This window comes from Cyclopterus lumpus, chromosome 20, assembly GCF_009769545.1.
Source record: "Cyclopterus lumpus isolate fCycLum1 chromosome 20, fCycLum1.pri, whole genome shotgun sequence".
In the NCBI taxonomy this organism is placed as follows: Eukaryota; Metazoa; Chordata; class Actinopteri; order Perciformes; family Cyclopteridae; genus Cyclopterus; species Cyclopterus lumpus.
This window is the reverse complement of record NC_046985.1, coordinates 8683829-8710222: the sequence shown is the minus strand read 5'-3', so window position 1 is coordinate 8710222 and position 26394 is coordinate 8683829. Positions and strand designations below refer to the sequence as shown.

The 26394-nt window shown below is 45.6% G+C and overlaps 1 protein-coding gene across 2 annotated transcripts; it reads left to right on the top strand.

Moving 5' to 3' along the window:
* The first annotated feature begins 1219 nt into the window (after window positions 1-1219).
* boc (BOC cell adhesion associated, oncogene regulated) lies at window positions 1220-26162 on the top strand. 2 transcript variants are annotated; one of them, XM_034560157.1, is made up of 18 exons: window positions 1220-1393; window positions 13258-13386; window positions 13984-14256; window positions 17638-17784; window positions 18582-18725; window positions 19133-19426; window positions 20237-20509; window positions 20603-20871; window positions 20974-21139; window positions 21337-21402; window positions 21715-21924; window positions 22259-22434; window positions 22558-22780; window positions 23131-23316; window positions 23399-23610; window positions 24180-24265; window positions 24782-24921; window positions 25105-26162. In XM_034560157.1, exons 2-18 carry the CDS (start codon window positions 13275-13277, stop codon window positions 25272-25274), a joined length of 3147 nt encoding a protein of 1048 aa, XP_034416048.1. In that variant the 5' UTR covers window positions 1220-1393; window positions 13258-13274; the 3' UTR covers window positions 25275-26162. The 2 variants fall into 2 exon arrangements, with proteins under 2 accessions (XP_034416048.1, XP_034416047.1); XM_034560156.1 differs by having other exon boundaries at window positions 23107-23316.
* The last annotated feature ends 232 nt before the right edge of the window (window positions 26163-26394 follow it).

Here is a 26394-nt window from a genome sequence, read left to right as displayed (position 1 = left end):
TAATTCATCCAGCCCTGCATGGAGAGATGGAGGGGGGAGGGGCATCATCTCTCTCTCTCTACTCTCTCTCTCTCTCTCTACTCTCCAGTGCAGTGCAGGGTGGCGCTAGTGTGAGGGAGCCACATACAAACAGAGCCCTGCTCGGTAGCAACAACACCAAAACATTGGCAGAGCTTGCAAAGTGCTGGCAAAGTGCAGTACAACACTGGAAAACACCAACGATTAATGACTCCTTGAAAACATCTTGAGTCTGAAGCTTCCTGCTGGGTATGACGTGCAGAGTCAAAGGATGTGGATATTCTAATGTGGACTGGGGTTTGTGATTAATTGAAAAAGCTGCACTATTTGACAACTGTCCACACTTTCCCCTGAACAAGAGCAACAGGTGTCATAAAATGCCACAGCTTGGCAGTGAATGGAGCCCTGCGGGGTTGCAATAACCCCTCAGGTACATCATGGTGGGAGTTCCTGCATTCACAGAGGCGAGCCGACTTCCCACCATCAGACCCCCCTATCAAACCCTGTGATCTGGGAATAGTCAGTTATTAATGAACTGGACAGGAACGGCTCCCCTCATTTCAAAGTGTGCTGATTGAAGTGGAGAAGAGAATTCCAGAGCGTGCACAGAGGGGAGGGGGGTTGAGCTGTGATCACTGTAGTATGAGAGTGTGTGTGTGTGTGCATGTGCGTGTGCAGCATGGTCCTGACTGGGCCCGTCCAGTTCACAACAACACAACACAGCACTGCACAGCTGCACTGGAGGACCTGCAGGCTTCAATGGACGAGGGTCAATACAAACTCTGTGGGGACCAACGCATACCAAATCAGGGGGAACAGAGCAGGAGGAGGGGGAGGGGGAGGGGGAGGGGGAGGGGGCGCACTTGTTTTCCTCCAGGACACCGTAGTTCTTAAGAAATTAAAAGTTTCTGAGAGTTTTTAATCTAAAAAAAATACACGTCTTCACTTTAAAACTAGAAATTAAGGCTTACGTTTTGCCCCAAACCTCTGGAAAGTGTCCCCTGTGTTGTGAGTAGGAATCTGTGGTGTGGAGAAACGGCGGAACACTCCCCAGCTCTGGGATTTTGGGAACGAGTCGCTATTGTTCAGATCCCTCCTCCTGCTTGGGAAGTGGGAGGACCCGAAAAGGCGTCGCAAAGGGGAGAATTGTTTGAGAGCTCAGTCATCCAAAAACGGCCTTTCAATGTGAGAACTTGGGGAGCCGAAGAAAAATGTCGGAGGCATCGCAGTAAATTACCAAAGCAGCGAGGGCTTTAGAGGGAAAAGAGAAGTAGAAACTGTTGTTTTTTCTGGGACTAAAGCTCACCGCAGAAGAGAGACGAAGAGAAGATCGGCCGGTTAAAACGAGGCGTGAGCACCAGATTGAGCAGTTTGGGTAAGTTTAGTCCCTTCATGCGGTCCATGTTTCTGCGGTGTTGCTTTGTAGCAACATAGTTTACAGTGTTGTAGATACAAAGTATTCGTTTTGCTTGCTTGTTCGCATCCTGGCGCGAGACTTTACCAACTCACTTGTTGCTTTATTGACAGAGAAAGTAGTGATTCCGGAGTTAGATTGGGCTACTACTTTACGTTGTTGACTACTTTGATAGCCACATTTGTTTTTGTTTATTTTCCGCTTATAGATGCACATAAACTTCCCCCTCGAGCTTTCTCCATCACATATCTACTTTAATTGGGTGGACGTGTGTGTTTTGGCTCTCGGTGTTGAGACTTCATTTTCAATAAAACCGTTTACTTTGCTTTCGGGCTGAGCCTGTTGTTGATTGGTTGAGTGCCGCGTTCATACTTTCCAAAAAGTTTTCCCCTCCAATGTTCTGGATGTATTCGCCGACTTTTAACATCCCGGTACATGTCTGAGGAGAGCGATCGGCTTTGCGTGACACGTCGCGCACATTCCGAACTGTGTTTTTTAAGACGCGCGCGTGTGTGTGTGTGTGTGTGTTTTTCTTTTCGAGAAACTGTGTCTGCGTTTTGCAGGCCGCAGCCTATAGACGCTGCCATAGGGTAACAGAAAACAGACACCAGATTTACCCCCATATTACCTCCGGGGAGCTCAGCAGCGTAGCACCGGGCAACCGAGACCATCAGGAGCAACGCTGCGAAAACAAATGCACTTCTCATTAATTAACCAGTTTCTTAATGATGCTGTGAATGAATGTACGCCTTTTTTTTAAATTGTTTTTTTTTTTAAAGAAACTGCATCTAAAGCTATTGCACCAAAATGGCTTGCGCAGATTTTATTGTCGGCTTCGAGAGGAGCATCACACCGCTACCTGAGTATTTTTCTATGGTGCCTCTCCTCTCCAAAACCAAAGGCCGGTGTCAGAATAACCCAATTAAAGCCTCCCAGGAACTGACAGCTGCTCAGCGCAGCCAGGAATGCAGAGTCCTGCCTCTCTGTGAGGAGAGTCTCCTGATATCATCCTCTCATTCAGGTTTGGTTTAATGGGAAAATGTTTGTCTTAATCCCCGTGCTGCTAACGATTGTTTGGCCCGGGGTGTCACTCACCGAGGGGGCCGGGTGGAGGAGGAGGAAGAGGAAGAGGAGGGGATGGGGGGTACTACACGGAGGAGGCCTGCTGGAACAGCCGCAGGGGCTCAAGTTTCCAACCCCAGGTGTCGTTTTGTTATTTGGATTACATTTAGCCTCCGCTGTCTCGCATGGAGGAACTTTCAGTGACGGACATGGCATCAGACAAGAGGGCCTGATTGTTCCCGCTGAATCAATGTCACTTGGATTAAAAGTCGAAACGAATGGCCTGGCCTCCTCCAATTAGGTGCACAGCTTATAAGGGAATTAATTGGTCTCAGCAAAAAGGAGCCTCTTGTTGTTTGGTAGCAGGGTTTGTTGTTGTTGTTGATCATCTCTGGCAGTCCGGTGGATCAAAGTTGGACTAATTGATTCCAGTCTGATTAACTGCCTGTTTCTCACACAGTTTGGCCCCTTTGATTACTTATGTGGAACCTGGAACAACACAATTATAGGAGTTCATCATGTTCATCATCTTGTTGGATATTATGCAAATATTACAGAAAGTTTCAATGCCACGCAGCTACTGTAAGTTGTAAGGACGATGTATTAAACCGTACAGTCATACTGGAGAAGAGAACAATCAAAACTATAGAGTAAAATATACACTAGTTGTAACTGAATACAACAGGCACACTTTAAATCCCTGTAGGAGTTATACTGATGTGTTTTTTTCCCTTCAAGATATGATACTTAATGAAAGGCTTTCAGGGTGCAGTTCATGGCCAAACCAATGGCTGCCTCAAAGTATAGTAGTTTTCCTTTTAATACACAAATGCAACAGAAAATGTATCGGCAGCTATTTTGATATTTGATAGTAGTTTAAGTGTTTTTTTAGCACAACATATTTTATAGCTTCTCAAATGTGATTATTTTCTGCCCTTTAGTCGTTGTTGCTTGAATCAAATTTGCTATTTGAAGTTGTTGCCTTGGGAAACTGAGATATCATCAGACTTCTTGACAATTAAACTGTTAGTTGTAGCTCTAGACTACAGTGAAGTGGACTCAATCCATTATTGAATGCCACAGGCTCACTTCAAGTCCCTATAGGAGTATTATAATATCTTGTGTTTTCTCAGAAACGCTCTCAGGCTGAAGTCTCAAGCAAAAACAACAGCTATGGAAGTAGAGGAAAAGCCGTCCATAAAGTTGTACAACAGTCTGCTGAAATCCTGCACATTGTGGACCTTTTGGAAAATGTGCATACCTTGAGGCGTAAGAGACCTTTACGTCAGGACAGGAAACCAGTTTATTGTCTTTTGGTCACAGAGTCTAATATGTGTCAGAATGTTGGCGCTTTTTCTTTGTCTTGCTGTTACCAGCTGGACCTTTTACAAAGGAACTTGAAGTTATGTGCGTTTGATCTCAGTTACCGACCAAACAGACATGTAGCAGAGACACAAGATGCCAGTTTTCGACTATTTGTCCAGAAGCTGGTGGATAGTTTTTCATGCAGTGTTTATGAGCTGCGTGTCATGTGTGTGGCTTGTAAAGAACAGTTACTGTGTGGATTTAGTTATGAAGCCAATAGCAACAGTCTCTCACTAATATCTTAGTTTGGTTTGAAAATGTACTCCGCCATATTGAACCGTGATGTGAGAGATATGAGTGGAAGAACAGGATTTAACTTGTTTGACTCTCGCCTGTTGGGTTTCTACATCTGGATGTAAATCGAAGTATTTAGATGGATTTCAAACAGCCAGCCGTTCCGTCAGGACTGCTGTTGCTCCTCCGATCCCCGTGTTTGAGAGCCAAAGTTCCTGAGGTTTGACTACAAGGCCGGAAAGCAGCATTGTTATTGTAGAGGGTGTAACATTGGCGTTAATTGAGAAAGAAGAAAAAAAATCCTTCCTGAGGCCGTGCTTTCATCTCTATGACAGCAGGTACACTCATGCAGTCATAACAGCCTGCAGGCAGACTCTGTGGGCCCTTGCCGTGAGTGTGTGTGAGAGAGAGTGATAGTTCCTGTCCATTCAGGGTTATCTCTTTGCTCTGGAATGTATTGCTTGTCATTCTGGTCCTTGACTGGCAACATCTGCATGGTTATTTTGAGATTCTTGCATTAGAAGAAGAGGAAAAGAGTCTGTCTGTGTGTGTGTGTGAGAGAGAGAGGTTGTTTACACTTTTATAATTTCAGCAAGTAATTTTCATAAACTAGCAAGGAACATACTCATCACCAAATAAGGGGGCCTCATTTCCCAGAGCCGGACACTGTTGGCCTGTTGACATACGGTGCATTAGTCCTCCAGCGCTGACAGATTGGAGGCTCGGGCTCAGGCCTCGTGCCCCCGGGAGGATTTCTGTGTCCAGTCAGACATCGGATAACCAGAGAGGGACACCTGGACCGGCAGGTGGCCGGGCTCTAGGCCCCTCCCCGGGGGTCGCATACCTATCTCCTCCTGATCCTCGTCAGCCAGAGAGAGAGGAATGTGAGGGAAAAAGAGAAAGTCCTGAGTTGGAGAGACACATTTAACAGTCCACGATCAAACGGAGTGAGATTATTGAGGCAAGAGCGAAGAAAAATTGGATGTGAGGAAAGGAGAGGCAGCCGAAAGAAAGCTGTGAATAGAGAAATGTTTGAATATTTTTATTTAAAGGTTTCAAATAATATCTGGAAGCAATATGTTGATGCCCGTCCAGTTCATATCTGTATCATGAATACAATCGCGCTCTCATTCGTTGTCTTAACAGCCTAATGGGGATTATCCAAAGCCTTAAAACAAGCTGAGTTGATTTGTTCCACTACTTAAGGCAAAAGTTAAGAAGCTCTTGATTGGATAATTAAGTTACCCAAGCCATACTCTCACTCACTCTCTCTTCCACACACACGCACATGCACACATTGTGAGTCTGGAGTGAGTGCTGTTAGATCATTGATCAACTCCAGACTCGGGTAAGAAAGCAGTGTGTGTGTAGACAAATAGCCCTGTGTGTGTGCAAAGCAGATATTTGGACAAAGATTAGGGGGTGTTATTACGAGCCAAAAGCAACCCAGACGGTCTAATAGATCATTCACACACAGGCACAGGATTGCACTCTTGACTGGAGCTGTTATGTTTAAGCCTGGGTCAGTCACTCTTTTTCTCTTTTTTTGTCTCAACTGCACACATAATTGAACATTTGCGTCACTAATTAGCTTTATTAGAGCTTGCTCAAGGTCTAGCAGTTAGTGCCCGTGCACTAACTCCTTTTATATGCTGTAATATTAACTAGCGTGATTTATTCCTGACTCAAGCATGTGTGAACGAAAAAATAAAAGCACCAAAAAACTCATCATTGAAGAATGTCAAACTGGCAGGAGAAGACATGATTCAACAGAATAAATCACTGGGCACCAGATTAGTTGGTTATTGGGCCCCTGAGGGTTATCACAACTGGAATTTTCCATCGACGGCGCTCCTCTCTGCTGTGTGTGTGTGTGTGTGTGTGTGTGTGTGTGTGTGTGTGTGTGTGTGTGTGTGTGTGTGTGTGTGTGTGTGTGTGTGTGTGTGTGTGTGTGTGTGTGTGTGTGTGTGTGTGTGTGTGTGTGTGTGTGTGTGTGTGTGTGTGTGTGTGTGTGTGTGTGTGTGTGTGTGTGTGTGTGTGTGTGTGTGTGTGTGTTGTGTGTGTGTGTGTGTGTGTGTGTGTGTGTGTGTGTGTGTGTGTGTGTGTGTGTGTGTGTGTGTGTGTGTGTTTTCTCCGTCTGAGTGACGGGACAAATGGTAGCTTTGCTGTACCACACAAATCCAGCTTCTACGTTCTTTGAAACAAGCCTCTTCCAGCTGTTTCTCCTCTTGAGAAAAGTCTTTCAGACCAGCAGCTTCCACTTTATAACCGTGGAGCTCGACGTTGGTTGCACCATCTCAAACACCGTTGACGCCCCAAAACCCTCACTTTATGATTAATTTCCTGCCTCCTCTCCATTTTCTAATTCCTTGTATCTGTTTTTCCTATAACGCTCTCCCTCAGTCGTTTTATATAACTTTACGGCTTTTCTCCATTCCCTCATCCCTCTTTCCGCCTCTCCCTCGGCCTTATCTCAATTTCCTAATGCCTCCCGATATCTGTTTTTCATATAATATTTCACTCTCTGTGCTTTTTTTTTTTCTTCCATCCTCCGTCTCCCACTGAGAGTTGTAGGGCAGTCTCTCTTCTCCCCCCCCTTCCTGGTTCCTGCTGAATAATGGGGAGAAATTGCTCTTGATTTATAATTGGTTCCATTCACTCTGATGCATGAGCTGCCAAAGGAGTTTGGGGCCCCATTCACCCCCTCACAGCCCTCCCTCCCTTCCCGACGATGCAGGAACACACAAGGAGCAGGCTGCAGATATGTACAGCTATGAAAGTCTATATTAGCATGCATGAATGTGTGTATGTAGTTTATCTCTCGGGCCGGGCAGAAGTGGTAGCCTGTTTTTTTGCTTGTTGACATCTGGTGTTGGAAAAACTTCCTGAGGTCTGCATATTGATGTGCCTCTGTGAGTATACTTTTACCATGTACCATGGAGTTTGTGTGAATGCTTGCTTATGTGTCATCAATTGTGTGTGAGATCCGTGTACGGAGACTCCTGGTGATCGCTTCAAGCTTCACTAAAGAAGACACACACACACTGTGACGTTTCTGTATTCAGCCTTATTTAAGAAGCTGTACTCTGTGAATGTTTGGTATCTTTTTCAGATTCATCTGCATGTTTTGATGCTGAAAAAATGTATACAGTGTCTTTAATACAGTTTTAGAGTTAGTGGTCAAGGTGTTTAGTTCAACCTCTTAGATTTGAGCTGTCCTTCATTTTCATTATTCCTTCAGACTATCTATCATGTCTTCTTTCCTGCTATTTACTTATGTTCTGATTTCTTTCTATTATCTATCCCTCCTTCCTGTTCTTCCATCCATTTGTTCATCTTTTCTTTCCTTTCCTTCCATCCTCCTACCATTCATTAATCTTTAATCCACTGCTCCTTTCATTCCATCCTTCCCTCTTTCCTCATCTGCCATCGTGATTTCTTTTCTGCGTTCTTTCTATGTATCCATCCATCTCTCTTTAGTTCTTTCATCCATCCATCCATCCATCCATCCTTTCCTCCCTCCCTCTGAATTGATTGGCTGATGCTACCTACATCACTGCTTACTCCATCCATCTGGCTCGCGCTCCCCGGGCAGTGGTGATGATCCGATCCTGTTCCCATGGCCCCGGTGGGCACGCTGGCATCCCACACCAGGCAGAGGAATGTGGGTGGGTTTGTTCGCTGTGGCCCAGTAATTAGCTCTCCGTGGTTAATTCAGCTTCGTTATCTAAATTATGCAAATGCTGCATTGCCTAATTGATTAGAACGCCCCCCTCGTCTACATCGCGGGCCTGTCCAGATCCCCCTCGTTAATCCTCGAGACGCTCTGCAGCTCGTTAGTGTCGGTTTGGGGGCCGAAGGAGGGGTCGGATGGGCATATAGCTCGTTAATACTTTGTGAAGCGTGTGTGTGTGTGACAGTGAGTATTATGAAGTAGGAGGGGGTGAATTCTCAACCTCGTTAGGGATGCTGAGATGCTTTTGATGTGTAATTTTATGGCATGAGAACGAGTGATGTCTCGAGTGGAGGATTTGGACTGGCCCCCTCTCCACCTGTTGGCCAGACTTTCCATGCCAAGGCGAGACTCCAGAAGGGTCCCTTGTGTCCGAGAGATAGATGGGAATAGAGTTGAAGTTTGTTCTCTGCCAAGTTTTTGTCCGTGTGAAATACAACAGGGAAGATTCTCTACTTCAGTCATCGTTATCTGCGATACTTTGAAGTAGAGACAGCCGCATCCAGCACTATGATATCTTTGATTTTTGTTATGTTTGACACGCAGATTCCTCCAATGTACGGCACTTGTTATCCTCTATTCAGCTTGTAAAAGTCAATTGAATACTAATGGCATACATTGGTTTACTAATTAGAAGGATGGACATTTTCCCCTATTTACCCATAGAATTTATAGGCTAAACATTTAATCAGAAAAAAATATTAGACTGGTGCGTCAATCATGGAAAAACTCTGTAGTATCATCCCTATCTAAAGATCTTCTTTGTCCTTGTGTGTGTGTGTGTGTGTGTGTGCGTGTGTGTGTGTGTGTGTGTGTGTGTGTGTGTGTGTGTAAAGCGGGTTTGTTAAGCAATCCCTGAACCTTCCTCATCCACTCGGCACAAACGCGCGGGCCAAACCGAGAGACCAGCACACACATTGACAGAGTGAGGGGAAAATATGTTGGGACATTCAGCGACGCTCCCACAAACACACCCTCTCTTTGACGAGGCCCTGCTCTCTCCTCCTGCTCGCCCGCCAGTTGACATCCTCTCTATTGATTTCAGTCGCCGTTCTGCCTTCTCAGTCAACCTCTTCCCGCACCTCCGTAAACCCCCTTCACCCATCTCGCATCAATCCATAAAGGCATTGAACTCCTCTCTCCTCCCTGCCTTCCCAAACTCTCCACACACTACTCTCAAACCTCTTGGTCATTGAGCCCCCCCCCCCTTCTCTTTGGTCATTGAGCAGGGCCCATCAGCTCTTCCCCGGGCCCTTCAGAGTAGCGTCTCCCCTTTCTCCAGGGGTCTGCGGGGTCTTTGTCCGTGCACCGGCTCACTGCTTTACAATGACTCTCCACTCTATTAAGGTGCGTTCTGCCTGTTAGCGTCGCCAGGGGCAACTGGCCTCCCGCATGGCAGCTATGCGGCACGGCATTGTGGGCCGTGGGCCCGACCGGAGCAGTTGAACCCCCGGCACTCCTCACACTTGACACCGCATGTGTTTATCTAAAGGGGGGGCTTTGTGGTGTTTGGAGAACCTCGACGTAAGGGGGGGGGGGGGCACAGGGTGTAAAAAGACGTAAAACGGGGGGAGGAGGGAGGGCAAGGGGGCATTTGGGGAGGTGATAAATATTCAACAGCTCAGCTCCTCAGAAGGAGTTACTGCCCTGCTACCCCTCCACCACCACCGCTCCTCCCGTGTCCCCTCTCCATGCCAGAAAGCAGATGGAATGTGAGAGCTCAGGGAGGTGGCTCCAGTCTGGTTTTATCCAATTAGCAGGGTTGTCAAAATGAATTTATCCAGGGAGGCAGGGAGACAATGGGGACTGGCAGTGGCCCGGGAGAACAGGGGCCCCGGTGTCTTTACTTAGCACGCTCACAATGAACTTCTGTCAAGTGACTCTCTCGATGACATATAAGGCACTCGCATACCTCCACTCATGCGTGCCTGCACACCATCGCCACCACCTGGGACTAGTCGCGCTTTCCCTCGTCTTCTATGATTCATACACCTTTAAGTCTTTTGGGTTGGGTCACAGGTTAAGTCAAACGTCTTCCAAATACAAAAAGGTAAAGTCGCTTTCAGGGGTCTGAATGTTTACCATTAAAACAACAGTGATTTTGTGTGTAGATTGCAGGGATGGACCAATCCAACTTTATCTTATGTTACTGATATAAAGCCAGGGGTTGATGTGGCAATGAAAGCTAAATGCAAGTGGTACAGAAAAACAGTGAATTTATATAATGACAGTGACAACGAAATTGTATTAAATGTGGATCAGTGACATCATGGCTTATCTCTGATCCACTTAATGAGGTCCGCATCTGCACTGATGTCCCAAAGTAAAATAGTTTTTTGTTCCACATCTTTCTAATGTAATGTGTGACCATGCAAGGCCCACCTGCTGCATGGGCTGGGTGTGTAATTAAAATGTTAACACTAGTGCAATGCATTACCTCGGTTTAAGGATTGATGAATCACTTTTTACTTTTTTTAAAACCGTTTCAAGGAAGCAAGTTTTTCTTCAAAACCTTTTTGTTATTTAACAACATAAGGAAAACCTCTCAAATGTTACATTCCAAAGCAGCTGTACACCAAACTATGATATGAGTTACAAGTAAACGCAACAATTAAACCAGACCTTTTCCGCAGCAAAGTCTCAAGTCAGAGCTCAGAGTAGTCAAGTGTGAGTTCTTCATCATAAAGACACAACTAGCTTCCCTCCCCTGTAATCATAAAACTGGCAGATATGAGCAGTTCACACAGTGCTGGAGTATGTTTTAATTCCACAACGCGGCGTTGTTCGTAAGGTTGTTATACAACAGTCGAAGGAACACATTAACACTGGCGCATTCCCTCGCTTCTTAATTTAGGAGAGCTGTCTGTGTGCCTGCTCTGGTTTTTATCAGTCTCGCTGATGCGTAGGAGGCTTCTTCTCCCTCTCTACGTCTGTGACTTCTCTTGGAAGGATGGATGGAAAAAGTTGGACACGAATGCCAACTTTTCATCTTAAAGCAGGGTATTCGCTAAGCAAACACAAAACCCAGATGATAAATGAATCAGACGGACAGACGGTCTCCGAGGAGTATGGCTGACTTTAGGGAGTGATGATGTACGAGGGCCTTCTCATAACGCCGTTAATACAAAGCTCTCCCCGCACTAATTTTATTCGTCAGGTGAGAGCTCTCGTTGGCGCAGTAGTGTGTCCTGCTGTGTGTCCGCGAGGCAGGCTGACTGGTGTGGTTTACGGTTAGTGACTCTCACGGTTGGGACAGGTGCTCGCTACAGATGTGTGTTTTTTATGGGCAGCTGTCCCGGGTTGTGTCCATAGAGCGACCGGCCACTGAAGCCGCAGACCTTCAGCTTTGCTTCCTGGTTCTACAGCAGCTCGCTGTTTGTTTACCGAGGAGCCCACTGCTGATGGGCCACTCTGAATTACAGTCTACATGTATGTGAGCTGAAACTATGGGTTATTTTCAATATAGAGATTACTGAATATGCCTGTCACAGTCTCAAAGTCCATTGTGACATCCTCAAAGTGCTTGTTTTGTCTAACAGTCCAACAATAAATATATTTAACTATTGTATGAACATGAATGAGTGAAAAGCAGACCATTTGAGAAGCTAGAGCCAGTGTTTGTCATCTTTGTATGAAGCGATGTATGTATTTTATACATACAGTGAAGTCTTTATTTTACTGTAAGATCATTGTTTTGGCTTTTAGGCCAGAAACTATTTTTATTCATTCATTGGCTTTGTTTGTCTATTTTTGCAGCAAAATAGCTTTTAAAACCAACTGCAGCTATCTGCTCAGGACCAACAGCAGACACACACGCAGTTAGTAAGTTGCTGTTGAAGAATTTAGCCGCTCAAGAGACAAATATTGAGCTGAAGGATAGTAAGAAACACAAGTCTAAATGAATGCTAATGTTGCTTCATAGAATTTCTGTATGTGCAAATAAGCAACTATTAAGCTCAACATAAACCTCAGTAGGTGAGGTCACTATGTTGTGTGTACAGGTGGTTTCTGCTGCCCAAAGTGGCCAAAAAATTTGTTATTGCAGGATTAATAAATGAATAAACCAGGTTGATCGACTATTCGGTACAGTGCTACATTGTGCAAGCGGGACTGGAGTTTTCCTAAACCGTTCGTGTCGTGAGAATTTGCAATCTGAAATTGTTTACACGCATTCATACTATGCAATTAAAATGTAGCGGCGTAATGTGTGGCTTAGTGTGGCAGTTGGCATAGTTAACAGCAGTTTTTCCATCAGCCTGCTGCTTTGCTCATTTTCAATAAATGTGCCAGGCAGCTAAACATTTTCACTGCTGCCATTAGAGTGATGAAGGTGCACTGTAAGAGTTTCCATTCTCTTACTGTCCTGCATTGGCCCCGCTTGTGTGTGCGTGTGCGCGCGGCCCCTAGCCTGAGCTTCATTAATCATCTCCTTGCCATAATAAGATCGGGACAAATATGTATGAGAACGTTTTGTGCTTCCCTTTTCACTAGATTGTCACAAGACACTTCATGCCCTGAGTGTGTGTGTGTGTGTGTGCATGTTCAAATACATGCATGTATATGAGAGGGAGAGAGAGGTTCAGTCTTGCAGGACCACCCTCCTCATCCTGACGGGAAGTTGTTAGTTTAACCTGACAGGAAAGAATTTGGGAAACTTGGCAGTAAGCGACAAGGGAGGAAAAGCTCCCCTCTCTACGTTAACTGTTAATAGACTGCCTATTAACATCAACTTCTTCCATTTTCCTCCTGATACATACTGCAACCATAATACAGCCCTCCTCTCCCCCATCTCGCGCACGCTCCTCGCTGCTGTGATATACATTTCCTCCCCCGTGCCCCTCCCCATCCTGCCTCTCATTAGTTGTTCTTTGTCCCCGCTCTGAATGCAGCCTGTGTGTTTTCCCCTCTCCTCTCCTCTCCCTCCCACCTTCCACCTCCTGGACCCTCTACCTGTATCGGTTACACCTGAGCGGGAAGGTGGAGGGGTCGGGTTACGGCCTACAGAATGAGGGCGCCCCTTTGATGAGTGCAGGCTGGATGGGTGCGGGTGCAGGCGGAGGAGATGGGGTCAGCGTTGAGATGGGGGCTGACAGAAAAGAAAGGCTTTATTTGTGTCTGGAGTTTGGCTGCTGAGGGTACCGCAGAGTGCACCGCCTCGCCTGGGTTGCGTTTCATTAATGGCTGCCTGTTTGTGTATGTGTGTGTGTGTATACAAGTAAGATAGAGAGCAGCTTATGTATGAATATAGATCGACTGTTTAGATGGATCATGGATGTTTCCTAGTTTTGGTAGCTTTGTTTTCTGTGCAGTTCTTTTTCTCTCTTTGTGTGTGTTAGCTTCGATCAGAATTAAGAGGTTTGTGTTGTTTGTTTTGAGTGTACCAAGTCCTGTAAATTACCCTCTGACCTTCCTCTGTATGTGTGTGTTTCAGGGGGCAGTGTATGGAAGATGTCTGGAAAGCGAGACTGGACTCCGTGGATGAAAAAGAGAAGGGCTCCAGTGTTGTGCGCTCTGGGTGCAGTACTACTGTGCTGCCTGCAGAGCGGCGCCTCTGTCCCCGGTGAGTAGACGAACTGGAGATGGTGGAAAACTGTATCGGTCTGCAGAAATATATAACTTTTTAAAAGTTCAATTCACTCTGTGTTTTCTGCCTCTGTTTTAAAAGAGCACACTACTTACTTGGCAACCTATGCCTACTTCATGAACGCCTTTGTATTAGTTTTTCCAAACACCGGCTGCAGGAAACTAAATATTCTGGCTCAGTCACAGGGAGCGAGGTGTTTTCTACGTATCTTTGCAGCAGAAACTGCAGTTTATTTGAAATGCCGCGATGGAGTGGGTAGTTTGCGTGATCCCTACTAGCCACCATGGACAAACGAAAAGAAGTACTGTATTTAGAGCTGCATTGATTAGCCCATTAAACCATTCGTAGATCCAAAGAAAATGAATCGACATCATTGATTAATTAAAAAGGATTTTTTTCCCAGCAAAGCCAAACATTTGATGTTGTAAAATAGGAGAACTTGCTGCTTTTCAGCACATTCTTTGTGACTTCTTTTAGAAAATATAATGGTTTGTCGCAGCCTTGAGTAATTGTCTTAAGTGTCTCAAGATGCCTTATTTTCTTCTGAGTTGTGTGTTTACTCTTTGTCCTCAGACGAGGTGCCGTTGTTCAGTGAGGAGCCCATGTCCGTGGTGCAGAAGCTGGGAGGCAGCGTGAATCTGCGCTGCAGTGCCCAGCCCGCCTCCGCCAACATCAGCTGGCGCCTCAATGGCCAGGAGCTGGTGGATGGACACTTGGGTGTCGCGCTGGGGCCCAACAGCCTTTTCATCCCCGCACTCTCCAACCTGACGGTGGGCAGATACCAGTGTGTGGCCAGCACCAGCGCAGGAGCCTTGGCTAGTGTGCCTGCTAACGTCACTGCTGCCAGTGAGTAGCAACCCACACAAAGTTCAGACAAATAAACACTAACACACAGACCCCTTCTTTGGTTTGTCAGAGTAGCCAAAGAACGCCTTTGATAAAAAATGTTCTTTGAATAAAACATAAACGATGAAGGAGAGCGGTATTTGTTTGCTTCAAGTCTTCACCAATACAACACTTTAAACTGTGCTCTTTTTCCACTGCCGTGAGCCTAATGCTTGACTACAGCTCTCATTGATCACTGTTGATGGTTCCAGATAGTCAGGCAGTATTTAGTCTGTGGAGTTAAATACAACAACATCTGCTTTTATAGAGTGTCATATTGATCCAATGGAGCAAAAGTGAATTATTGTCACCGCTGACATTTTTAGTGCGCTGGTCTGAGTGTGTGGTGTTGTATTTGATATGCATCATGGGACTAAGAAGGGGGCTTGATGCTGCGTAACTTGAGTCGGAGGAATGGAGGGGACCTGGGGGCTGGTCAGTGAAGAGGGGACCAGGACTCCAGCCTTGGGGCCCCCTGCTTCTATCGGCCCCTCTGCTCCACACAACACCACATTCCTCTCCACAGGGCCCGACAGCAGGGCTCGCCAAAAATTATGGCCCCGTAATTGGGGGGAGATTGTGTGTGTGTGTGTGTGTGTGTGTGTGTGTGTGTGTGTGTGTGTGTGTGTGTGTGTGTGTGTGTGTGTGTGTGTGTGTGTGTGTGTGTGTGTGTGTGTGTGTGTGTGTGTGTGTGTGTGTGTGTGTGTGTGTGTGTGTGTGTGTGTGTGTGTGTGTGTGTGTGTGTGTGTGTGTGTGTGTGTGTGTGTGTGTGTGTGTGTGTGTGTGTGTGTGTGTGTGTGTGTGTGTGTGTGTGTGTGTGTGTGTGTCGGACGGACGGGACGGGACACAGAGGATATTCCTTACTAGAACACACCATTAGGTATAGAACGGTGCACAGGTAACTGTATTGTTTTACATGATGTGATGTATGAGGCTGGAGAAACTGGAGGTGTTTTAGGCCAGTCGAGACAAGATCCTCACACAAGATGAGACGTGATGTCACATTCTCTGTCTCCTTGAAGGCCTCCATAACCTTACACACACACACGTCTCTTCCTCTGTACATTTTTCACTCTTCACCCTGTCACTTTCTCTTCTCTTGCCTCCTTTCATTATCGTTCACTTTCCCTCCTCTTTTGTCATCTTCAGCTCATGTTTTTTCTTCCCCCGTTTCTTTTCTTGCACAAAGGCAGTAAAAGTTATTGATAGTTGTGTTGAGATTACAACATGTGGAGCCAGACTGTTCCCCCCCCCGCCCACCCCTGAACTCTAATTTAATTTAATAAATCGGCCACCCCCAAACCGCCTAAGGAATTGCTCCATGTGGAGTGTGTATGTGCCTGTCTTTCCATGCGAGCTCTTTTAGTTGTACGCACATGTTTTTTGTGATCAGGATGGGTTGGTTCCAGACCCTCCTCGCTATCCGCCTCTGATGCATCGGGACTTTTTTGGCAGAGGTTAAAAGCTCTTTGCTTGAATTCTTGTGCAGACAATCATCCTCCCCTTGCTGCAGAAAACAGAGACATGTATCTGCACAACATGAGCACACAACACGTTGCACAAACATGTTATAATACAGGCACACACACAGGCCTCCTACAGCTACACATAAAGATGATGAATGCACTGTCTGTAGAAATATTTAAGTCTGGCTTGCCAAGCAGCCCTGGTGCGGGAGGTCTGCTTCACTTTATGAATACCATCAATCCTCCATCCCTACAGGATGCACATACACGCACAGGAATACATACGTGCATGCTCACATGCACGCACTCACACCTGAGAGGCATCCATGCGGGGTTCTTCCTGTGAAGAATGTGGGGCGTTAAGAGTTGTGGGGGGGAGTTAAAAGGTGTAACTAAAGGAATTTGGAAGAAGCAGGAGGAAGGTGGGATGGGTAGATATGAGGGGGGTGAGTGGGGCTGTAAAAACAACACCTAATTGATTTAGCAAATGGAGCGCCACACTTTAAGGCTTTTTTTCCCCCTACGCACGCACGCGCACACGCACACGCACACACCACTTAGCTTGACATGTCCTGGCTGAGATTCTCATCTATCAGAATAAGAGCTGAGATGGAGTTGTGTTTTAGTGTGTGTGTGTGTGTGTGTGTGTGTGTGTGTGTGTGTGTGTGTCCCATTAACGCTCCCCAGACAGACAGAGAGGCAGATCCAACATGCATTGTGAATAAATCAGCTGCCAGCAGTGAAGGTGTTTGTTCAGTGCTTTGAGTACATCGCTTTGTTGTGCCTATCAGTAGACACTCTGGCCTTTACTAAACTTTGCTTATTGAATTAGAGCTGTATACAAAGTCTCATCAGCCGACTGTGTATAGCGAGAGCTTATTGCTGCTCGTCTTATTGAAGACTGAATTAGTGGCAATTTTAGCACCTCTGGAAAGAATGAAGAGAGGCCATGTTTGTTAAGAATAAATCAACGAGGAGCTGGTAGACATTTAATTACGTTCCTGCAGAAGTTTTATTTATCTTTCATTTCACTGCTCGACTCCTTCATGACACATGTCTCCAGTTGTTGCTTTGTTTTTCCCTCTCCTGTGCTGTTGCCTTCCTCTTTTTCCCTTTTTGGAGTCTCATTTTATTTTCCCTCTGCTTCAAATCTCTAAAATGGCAGCGTATCCCCCCCCCCCCCCCCGCTAAGATTTTCTTTTTCTTTCCGACTTCTTAAGAGCAGAGTTTTGCTGCTTCCTCCCAAACCCAAAATGGATATCTTTCTTTGAAACTCTATAGGATGGACACCTCTCACCTTTGACCCCATGGCCAGGCCTCTGGGCCACTCTGGCATGGGGGGAGGGGTTTAGGAGGTCAGAGGTTGCATGAGTGTCTGCTGTGTAGACTGTGTGTCTGTGGGACACAGTCGCAGCACATGGCCCCAGTAATCGCACTCCACCCATTTCCCACAGAACCAGCTCCAGTCCCAGTATAATGTTTGACAGGATTAATGACACCTACTCGAATGCTACAGACATCACTTTTAGGCGTTTGGACATCATTGAATTAAACTGACGAATGTACGGGAACTCTAAAATTCCTGTGACCTGAAGCAGATGATGTAAAACGAGCGGAGATAAATAAATGACTAAATGGGGGTTTTCTTTCAAAGAGGCACTTTGGAGAAGTTATGGGAGTGTGGTTCCGATACAATGAGGACACCCAATATGGAAACAGCGCAGTTATCATCCAGTTTATTATTGCTCGGATTATTGTGGTTTCTTCTGCAGCCGAGAACTGTCTGTATACTGTGTATTACGACCACGAAAGAGTGGTGACTTGTGTTGCAGTGATGTGACGGCACTGACTTTTCCCTCGCCCGTGTGTTTTTCAGAGCTGCGGGATTTTGAGCCCGATGACCAGCAGGAGATCGAGGTCGATGAAGGCAACACAGCGGTTATTGAATGTCACCTCCCCGAAAGCCAGCCCAAGGCTCAGGTCCGCTACAGTGTCAAACAGGAGTGGCTGGAAACATCCAAAGGTACAGAGCTGCACCAGTTCATTAACAACCCCCCACATCTCTCCCTACTCCCCTCCCTAATTCTCATGCTGTCTTCATAATTTACCGGAATGCTATAATCCTGCTATCTGGCCCATTATGAAAGCGGTGATAAGGGTATTATCTCGAGAATGTTGAAACATGGGAATGCGGTTGTTTATTTTTCTAACTATTTACTTCTAAGTTGCTTGGAGGAGAAGAAAAGCTCCAGTGGTTTGTGGCTGGTCGGCTGATAATGCCTGGGAGCTGTAGGTACTGATATCTGCAGCTTATCTGTGAGGAAATGAATACCACATTCACTGACTCCCTCGTCAGACTCTGGGGCGCCACCTTGTGGTCTCTGCCGACTTGCAAACATGTGCTGGAATGGCACATCGTACTCATATTACAGTGTTTCGCAATATGGACTCAATTTTCCTGCGGTTCCCTCACTGTCTGGGTCATATTTGTGTATTTTCTTGTATATTTCCACATACGTATGCGTTTAAGTTTAAAAACATTTATGTTGAACCTGATCTCATGTGTTTGCTGTTACAGTATTGCTCGTCCAGCACAATGTCCCCTGTGAATCCTTTTTATCGCCACTCAAGTATTGTATTGCATAATGTTCTTTAGAATTGTGTAATATGCACATTTTGCATTTAAAAAAAAAAATGGTACAACACCTTAATCACTAGGCCAAAATACACTATCATTGTAATATGATTGTAATACTAATAATACATATATAATCATACTAATCAGAATTCTTTGCTTTAATCCTTAATTTGATTCTGTAGGAAACTACCTCATCATGCCATCAGGGAACCTGCAGATAGCCAACGCCACGCAGGACGACGAGGGGCCGTACAAGTGTGCTGCCTACAACCCCATCACCCAGGAGGTCAAAACCTCCACCTCCACCGACCGCCTGCGCATACGCCGTGAGTCATCGCCGCCAACACCAAGTGCTTCATTAGCATTGCCGTTTTTAATAAACTCAATTTTAAAGATGTGCAAAAAGGCCCGTCTGAAACGGGTCCGTCAATAAGTGATGACACCCGAAAGGACATTATCTGAGAGCTCGTCGCTGTGGACACGTGTGGTGCACATGTGAGACTTTTATCATCCGATCTTGCCAGGACACATGTTTTTGCATCTTCAAAGGCAGAGATGAAAGTGCTTTGACTTCACATTGTTTTTTAAATCCTTCGTACTCTGGATGCAGTTTCAGCTGCGACACGCATGCCAGCAATTTAAGGAAATGGAGAAGGGTGGAGAAAATAGGCACAGACCGCTTCTCATCGCATTGATGTCGTGTTCGTGCCATGACTGTCCTCATCTTTTCCAGGCTCCACCTCGGAGGCAGCGCGCATCATTTACCCACCGGCGTCTCGCTCCATCATGGTGACTAAAGGCCAACGGCTGGTGTTGGAATGTGTGGCCAGTGGCATCCCCACTCCTCAGGTCATATGGGCAAAAGATGGGCAGGACTTGCGTTCCCACAACACCACTCGCTACCTGCTCAGCAACCTGCTGATCGACGCGGTGGGCGAGGCCGACTCGGGCACTTACATTTGCCGAGCGGACAACGGCATCGGCTCGGCCAGCTCTGCAACGGTGCTTTACGACGTACAAGTGTTTGGTGAGTAAACCTGAGCGGTGGAGTAAAGGAATGCCTTTTTGGCATGTTGTGCGTCTGCTGCTTTGGGCTTGATATGCTTCGTTTTGATAGCCTTCTAAAAAAAGCCTTGGTTAAATGCTAATTCCAATGTCAATGGGGGTTTGTTCATTTAACTCTGCAATGTTTTCTTTAATGAGTGGAGTCTGCGTCATCGATTTAATAATTAGACTGACTCCTGTTTGGGGGACAGAGAGGACAGGTGTGTGTGTGTGTGTGTGAGAGAGGCATGTAAGCATGGGCGGTGTTGTGTAAGAAGAAGTCTGTGGAGACAGAGCGCTCTGTTCACGAGAAGGACTTGATTGAGTGTGTCTAGGTTATGGATGACTGTTTTTACAGTGATTTTCTCTCTGTGTGTGTGTATGTGTCTCTTGCGGGCTTGTCTCTGTGCAGCTGGCTCTAATTAAAGCCAGAGAGCTGCTGTAATGAGTTCTGTCTTTCCCTGATTCACAAGCAGCCAACCATCAACTCGCTGGCCTGGCTCTATACACCCCCCGTCATACAGCCTTTACACACGCATGCACGCACACACGCACGTGCATAATTATGATTTTACTCACACGTGCTCATACAAGTGACTTTGCTGGAGCTTCAACTTTAAAAAGTAAAAAAAATTGTTGTAATAATATAGTTCTGTTGAACGATTAATCGCCTCAGCTCTTAGGAAAATAACCTCCAGTGGCAGCCCTGAACGCTCTCGCACAATCCCACCTATGCACACATTAACATTCAGGTTTTGAACCAGCCTCTTAACTGTGTTTTTCTTTCCTGCAGAGCCTCCTCAGGTGACTGTGGAGCTGCAGCAGCAGGAGGTCGTGTACGGGGAGACGGTGCGGTTCACATGCCAGGCCCGCGGTAAACCCACTCCCTCGGTGATGTGGCTTCACAACGCCCGCCCCCTCGCACCGTCTCCTCGCCACCGCCTGTCCTCCCGGGCGCTGCGTGTATCCAACGTGGGCCCTCAGGATGACGGACTGTACCAGTGCATGGCTGAGAACGGGGTGGGCAGCTCACAGGCCTCTGCTCGTCTTATCACAGTATCAACCGGTAAGACCGAAAATGTATACATGATTTATTAGAAATACTGTTACTTTATGTCACAGCTTTTAGATGTTATGACGTATTTCTTCTCTTTTCTAGGGATTTCATCTAGGGTGAAGCTGCCCTCAATCTATCGGCCGCTCAGCCCAGATAAGGTGCTGAGAGAGCAGCCGCCAGTGAGGCCGGGGGCCGCGGGGGCCATGTTGCCTCTTGACTGCTCCGAGATGCCAGGACAGATCCTACCTGCAGAGGCCCCCATCATCCTAAGCCTGCCACGCACGGGCAAGGCGGACTACTACGAACTCACCTGGAGGCCGCGGCATGAACGAGGAGTCCCCGTGCTGGAGTATATGGTTAAATACAGAAAGGTATTGCAATCCGTTCAACGCATTCTCGGTTTAAATACATGAATAAATATTGTATTTTCGTTTCCGTTCTGTCTGTAACTCGCACCTCTCTCTCTCTCTCAGGTGGGAGATGCTCTAGCAGACTGGACCTCCAGCAGTATCTCAGGCGCCCTCCACAAGCTGACTCTGGCTAAGCTGCAGCCAGACAGCCTGTATGAGGTGGAGATGGCTGCCAAAAACTGTGCAGGTTTGGGACAACCTGCTATGATGACCTTCAGAACTGGCAAAGGTAAAGAAAAAGGCATTTTCATTTAGAGCAAGTTGTCACGCTTAGCATGTAGCTCAAAGCTCACAGAGCTGATAGCATGGCTGTTGACTTGTTAAATAAACTTGTTATTTCTGGCTGAGAGGAGAAAGTGGTTACGTGGCCTAAATGCTAGCTCCTTAATTGAAACTCTGTTCCAACCTGTGTTTTCCTGTCTCCAGGTCGCAGAGATTTAGTGCAAATTCACCCACCAAAAACTCCTGCTGTTCCTTCGCCAAGCCTCTCTCGTAAGTAACCCTCCAGTCCTGTACCTCTCCGTGCCCCTTTGCAAACACTACCTCCTATTAACTATACTAACAATATAAATCATGTCTACTAACCTAACTATAACTTGATGTTTTCCAGCAAGACCCTGAGCTAACTATTCTTCTTTTGACTAACATGGAAACTTCTCAATTTCTTTTTTTCCTTTTCCGTCTCTGAAGGATGAGCTCTCAGTAAGTGCTGAATGTGATGTATTTTTCCTTCACTGTCATAATTACAGAATGTTGTCTTGAAGTTTATGTCCTCTTTCTGACACCGCTCCGCCTCCTGTGCAGCTCCCGAAGCCCCTGACAAGCCCACAGTCTCCACGGCAACGGAGACGTCGGCATACGTGACTTGGATTCCTCGCGGTAACCGCGGCTTCCCCATCCAGTCATTTCGGGTGGAGTACAAGAAGGTGAAGAAGGCCGGAGAGGACTGGGTGACGGCGGTGGAAAACATCCCCCCATCGCGGCTCTCTGTGGAGATCACGGGCCTGGAGAAAGGTCAGCCATCTTCACATCCAGTGTTGTTATTCACAGCAGTTAATTCTGACTTTGTGTGGTGGGGTGGGGGGGAGGATGTCGTACCATATAATTACAAAGATGATTGTCCTGCATAATTGCATTCCCACGGCCTGTAAATTCATCAGCATAATGGCTGTTGTTACAGTCATTTCAGTAATTGCTGCCATCAATCAAAAGCATAACCGAATCGCACAAAAGGAAAACACAGTGACGCTTAGACAAACATCATTAGTCAACACAATATTGAGCTTCATTGTAGGCAGCGTGTTGCCCCCAGGCACAGATTATTAATGGCGATCCCCTCTCCCTGTAGGTACGTCCTACAAGTTTCGTGTTGTGGCAGTGAATGTAATCGGTTCCAGTCCTCCCAGTGCCCCGTCGAAGGCGTACACAGTGGTAGGTGGGAGAACCCACGAACGCCCTGTTGACGGACCCTACATCACCTACAATGAAGCCATCAACGAGACGACCGTCATTCTCAAATGGACGGTGAGTGACTAAAAGAAATTGTTTTTTTATTAATTGGGGTACAAATAACTTTTTCCACAGTGCAATGTATTTCCAGTTCATTGTGACGGTAACATGATTTATTCTTTTTCTCCCTCTCAACAGTACACTCCCGTAAACAACACCCCCATCTACGGTTTCTACATCTACTACCGGCCAACAGACAGCGATAATGACAGCGACTATAAGAAGGATGTGGTGGAGGGAGACAGATACTGGCATTCAATCACTGATCTCCAGCCGGAGACGGCCTACGACATCAAGATGCAGAGCTTCAACAAGAAGGGAGAGAGTGAATTTGGCAACGTGGTGATCCTTGAAACGAAAGGTGAGGTCATTATTATGTTCGCTGCCGTTATGTTTTTTTGGGGTCGTCCGGCCGTTCGCTGCTATTCTCGTCCGTGTGATATCTCGAGCACACTCGGATTCTTAATATTTGGCACGAACAAATGTCGCTGAGCTCACAAAACATATTTTTGGCTTACAGCTTAATAATTTATTATGCTAATTATGACAATTTCACACACATGTCAAAATACAAAATGATGACAATTTGGTTGTTTAGGAGGAGGATGTAGATGTATCTAGAAGCAGCATTGTGTTTGCTTTTTTGCATGTCTGAGCTTTCTTTTCTTTTCTTTTTCTTTTAAACAGATTTTCAACTTTTTATCTCCTCAGCTCGTCCTAATCACCAGCGGCCGGTTCCATCAGAGCCCCCGGACCACGATATGGGACACCCCAGCGGACTTGTGCCTCGGCCCGGCGACCTCCCCTACCTCATAGTTGGTATAGTCCTGGGAGCCTTCGTCTTCATCATTGTCGCCTTTATCCCCTTCTGCCTTTGGAGGGCTTGGGCCAAACAGAGTGAGCGCTCCTCACAGTTCCTCTTTGCAGTCGTTAAAGTTTTTGCCTCGACATCTGTGTAATTGTCTTTTTGTGCTTTCAGAGCAAATGGCCGACTTGTGTTTTCCTGCCGTGGTCGCCCCGGTGTCCTCATGCCAGTACACCATGGTTCCCCTCCAGGGACTTGCCCTGGTTGGCCACTGCCCGCTGGACGGCCACATGACGGCGCCACATGGCGTCTACCCTGTGAATGGAGAATACGCTCTGAACGGCAAACCTCACCACCACACACACCGCCTGCCGGGGCTGCAGCAGGTAGAGACAACTCAAATAGTTAAAGATAGGTTGTTACAGTTTTGTCTTTAAATACTAGCTTTCCCAATACTAAAATAATGATACTTTATTTTCTTATTTATAAATGCTTCACTTAGCGCAACAGAAATAAATAAACCTAGTAATGTTCAAAACCATGGATATAGTATAGAGACCCTACTTCTACAACAACATCAGATCAAAGACTACATTGAAACAGCTGATTGCAACAATGATGATGAATGAACAGATCATTGACTTTTTTGAAAAATAGCTGATTTACCATTTACTTTCCCTTCTGTATCTTTTTTTTTTGATTGTATTTGTGGATCAAAGGCCATGTATGGTACTGGCAGGTCTTACTGCAGGAATTCTGTCACTTACTATTTTTATCTATTGTCCAATCCATGTTGTAAAGTTCACTTTATGATATGTGGCCAGAAATGCTCACATTTGACACCACTCAAAATGTTGAGTAGTTTACAGTAAAAGGAAGCTAATTGTGTGATGTATGGGTGAATTGTAATAAGCTGTCCATGTATATATCATCTATATGATCTTGTGCTTTGCAGGAGGCGGTGGACTGTGATATGGAGTGTGACACGTTGTTGCCACAGACTATGTCAAATGGACATCTGCCTGTTTACCACTACTCCAGGTATGTTTGCATGTTATACCACTCATTAGACATTAGCAAATACTTTGTAAATAATCAACAGATGGGGAAACAAAAAACACTGCTCGGGGTAGACAACAGTTCATCATGCAAAAAGTTACTGAATATTCGTATTTAAAGACTTTGTTGAGCTGCATTCAAATTATTTTCATGGTCATTTCATTGATTTCATTCAAATTTACTGCATCGTGTGTAAAAGGCCAAACGTGCAGGTTCCTGCTTTTTAAATATTCATTTAATATCCTATGTTTTCTAATTGTATCATTGCATAGAATAGGTGATGCGTTCAGGCACAGTATTGAGTGGCGGTCACCCAGGTTTTGGCAGCACCCGTAGCCCAAAACTCAATCACTGTTCTTCTGTAAAACAGAAGAAATAGACTTGAAGCCTACGAATACACTAAACCCTTCCCCTGTATATGATAATTAATACAAATCGATTATAAAATGTTACCATTGTTCATAAGTTGCAGCCCTTACAGAAACGTGTCATCCTTAGGAGTCCAGATCATCACGAACAGAGTTGCTGTCCTCCTGATGACTCCACCCTTCAGCTCCTCGACTCCTCCCATCAGCACCACGGTCCACAGGAACTGGGAGGTGATGACTTCTGTGTTGGAGAGGACGGCTTCACTTACAGTATGTGTGCATTCTTTCACTTGTTGAACGGAGCTTTTCTTGTATGTGATAATCCTGCGGTGCATCCAAATGTTGGCATTAGTGCTGAATGTGAAACATTTGACATTTAAACCTCTGTTGAACACCACAACCAGCGGTGCATTTTTTTTTCTTACCAGCTCTCTTCCCTCCTCCTCTCTGCAGAGCCAGCGTCCTTTCCTCTTCTCTCTCTCGAAGACGAAGGGATTTTCACCACATCGTCTTCAGCAGCGACAACGCCACAATCCCAAGACGTAACAATACAGGAAGTGAACATCCTCCCAAATGAGGCATCCCCCGAGGACAAAGGGACCGCCAACACAACAGATGCATAAGAGACTGTTCAACAAACAGAAGAAGACAAGAGAACATATTTATTTTTGTATCAGATATTTATATATTTATGCTTTTTGTACATACTGTATATTAGGTTATTTTCACATTGAAAAAAAAAAGATATTTGCTGAACTGTCTGCATTTCCTGGGGATGAAAATAATAAGAGACATTATTCCTTGTGAAGAAGACCAGCCAGGGGACCTTAAGCCTGCAGGGGATTCCTCTCAGTTCAGCACTTCATGTCTAGACCTTCCTCACTCCTCGCGTCATTCCTCACAGATATCCTCCATCCTAAATGTTGGGACCTTACGTACTTCGCTGTATGTACAACACACAAAGGGACCATTCAAACTGATGCTGTAGTTATGAGGTGCTTCGTTGCTATTTAGTTCTGTTGCTTTAGCACGTTTTCAAAATACAACCGCCTGTCATTTTGTACAGCAATAACACATGTATTATGCATTGTTCATTAACAAGATATTAACAAGTGTATGCAACATAAATCATTATGTTTCTGTAGTGTGCAAGAGATTATATATTGTATAGTTATTTATTTTTTTTGATTTTCTTATTTTTTTAAATCACTGAATGGGAGAGATTCTGGAAAAACTCTTAAACTCAGTCATTGATAAGCTGAACTTTATACTGCAACCACTTCTGTTTACTCATTTGCTGGTTACCAATAACTGCCAGGTGAGGGCGCTGTGACAGGTGTCAGTATTACTCCTCCCTCACAGGTTGGTGCATTAAGTATTAGTCTTTGCCAGAGACATCTGCAATCAAAATGAAGGAGATCCTGAATCTACACTCCCCTTATCAGTGTAGCCGTTCTGTGGTTGCACATGCTGGAGCACTATTGCATGTAAATAAAAGCGTATGAAATTGACAAGTGTTTAGTGCATCTTTTTAATCTTTGGACATTCATGTGTGGTGACATGATTAGAATGCCTTCTATGCTTTAAAGTAAAAACAAAGCGTCCTGTGTAATTTATTTTTACAGATGTGGCAACTTAGTTTTAAATCCACTCTTGTTGGAATAAAGTCACCACTAATCTTTGGATTTTACATCAAAAGAAAGAACCATAGCTACAAAACCATCTGACTAAGTTCAAGTGCCA

Coding starts and splice junctions, on each gene's coding strand:
- boc (XM_034560156.1), top strand. CDS start 13,275: ATGTCTGGAAAGCGAGACTGGACTCCGTGGATGAAAAAGAGAAGGGCT. Junction 17,785..18,581: donor GTGGCTGGAAACATCCAAAG/GTACAGAGCTGC, acceptor TTGATTCTGTAG/GAAACTACCTCATCATGCCA. Junction 19,427..20,236: donor TTACGACGTACAAGTGTTTG/GTGAGTAAACCT, acceptor TCTTTCCTGCAG/AGCCTCCTCAGGTGACTGTG.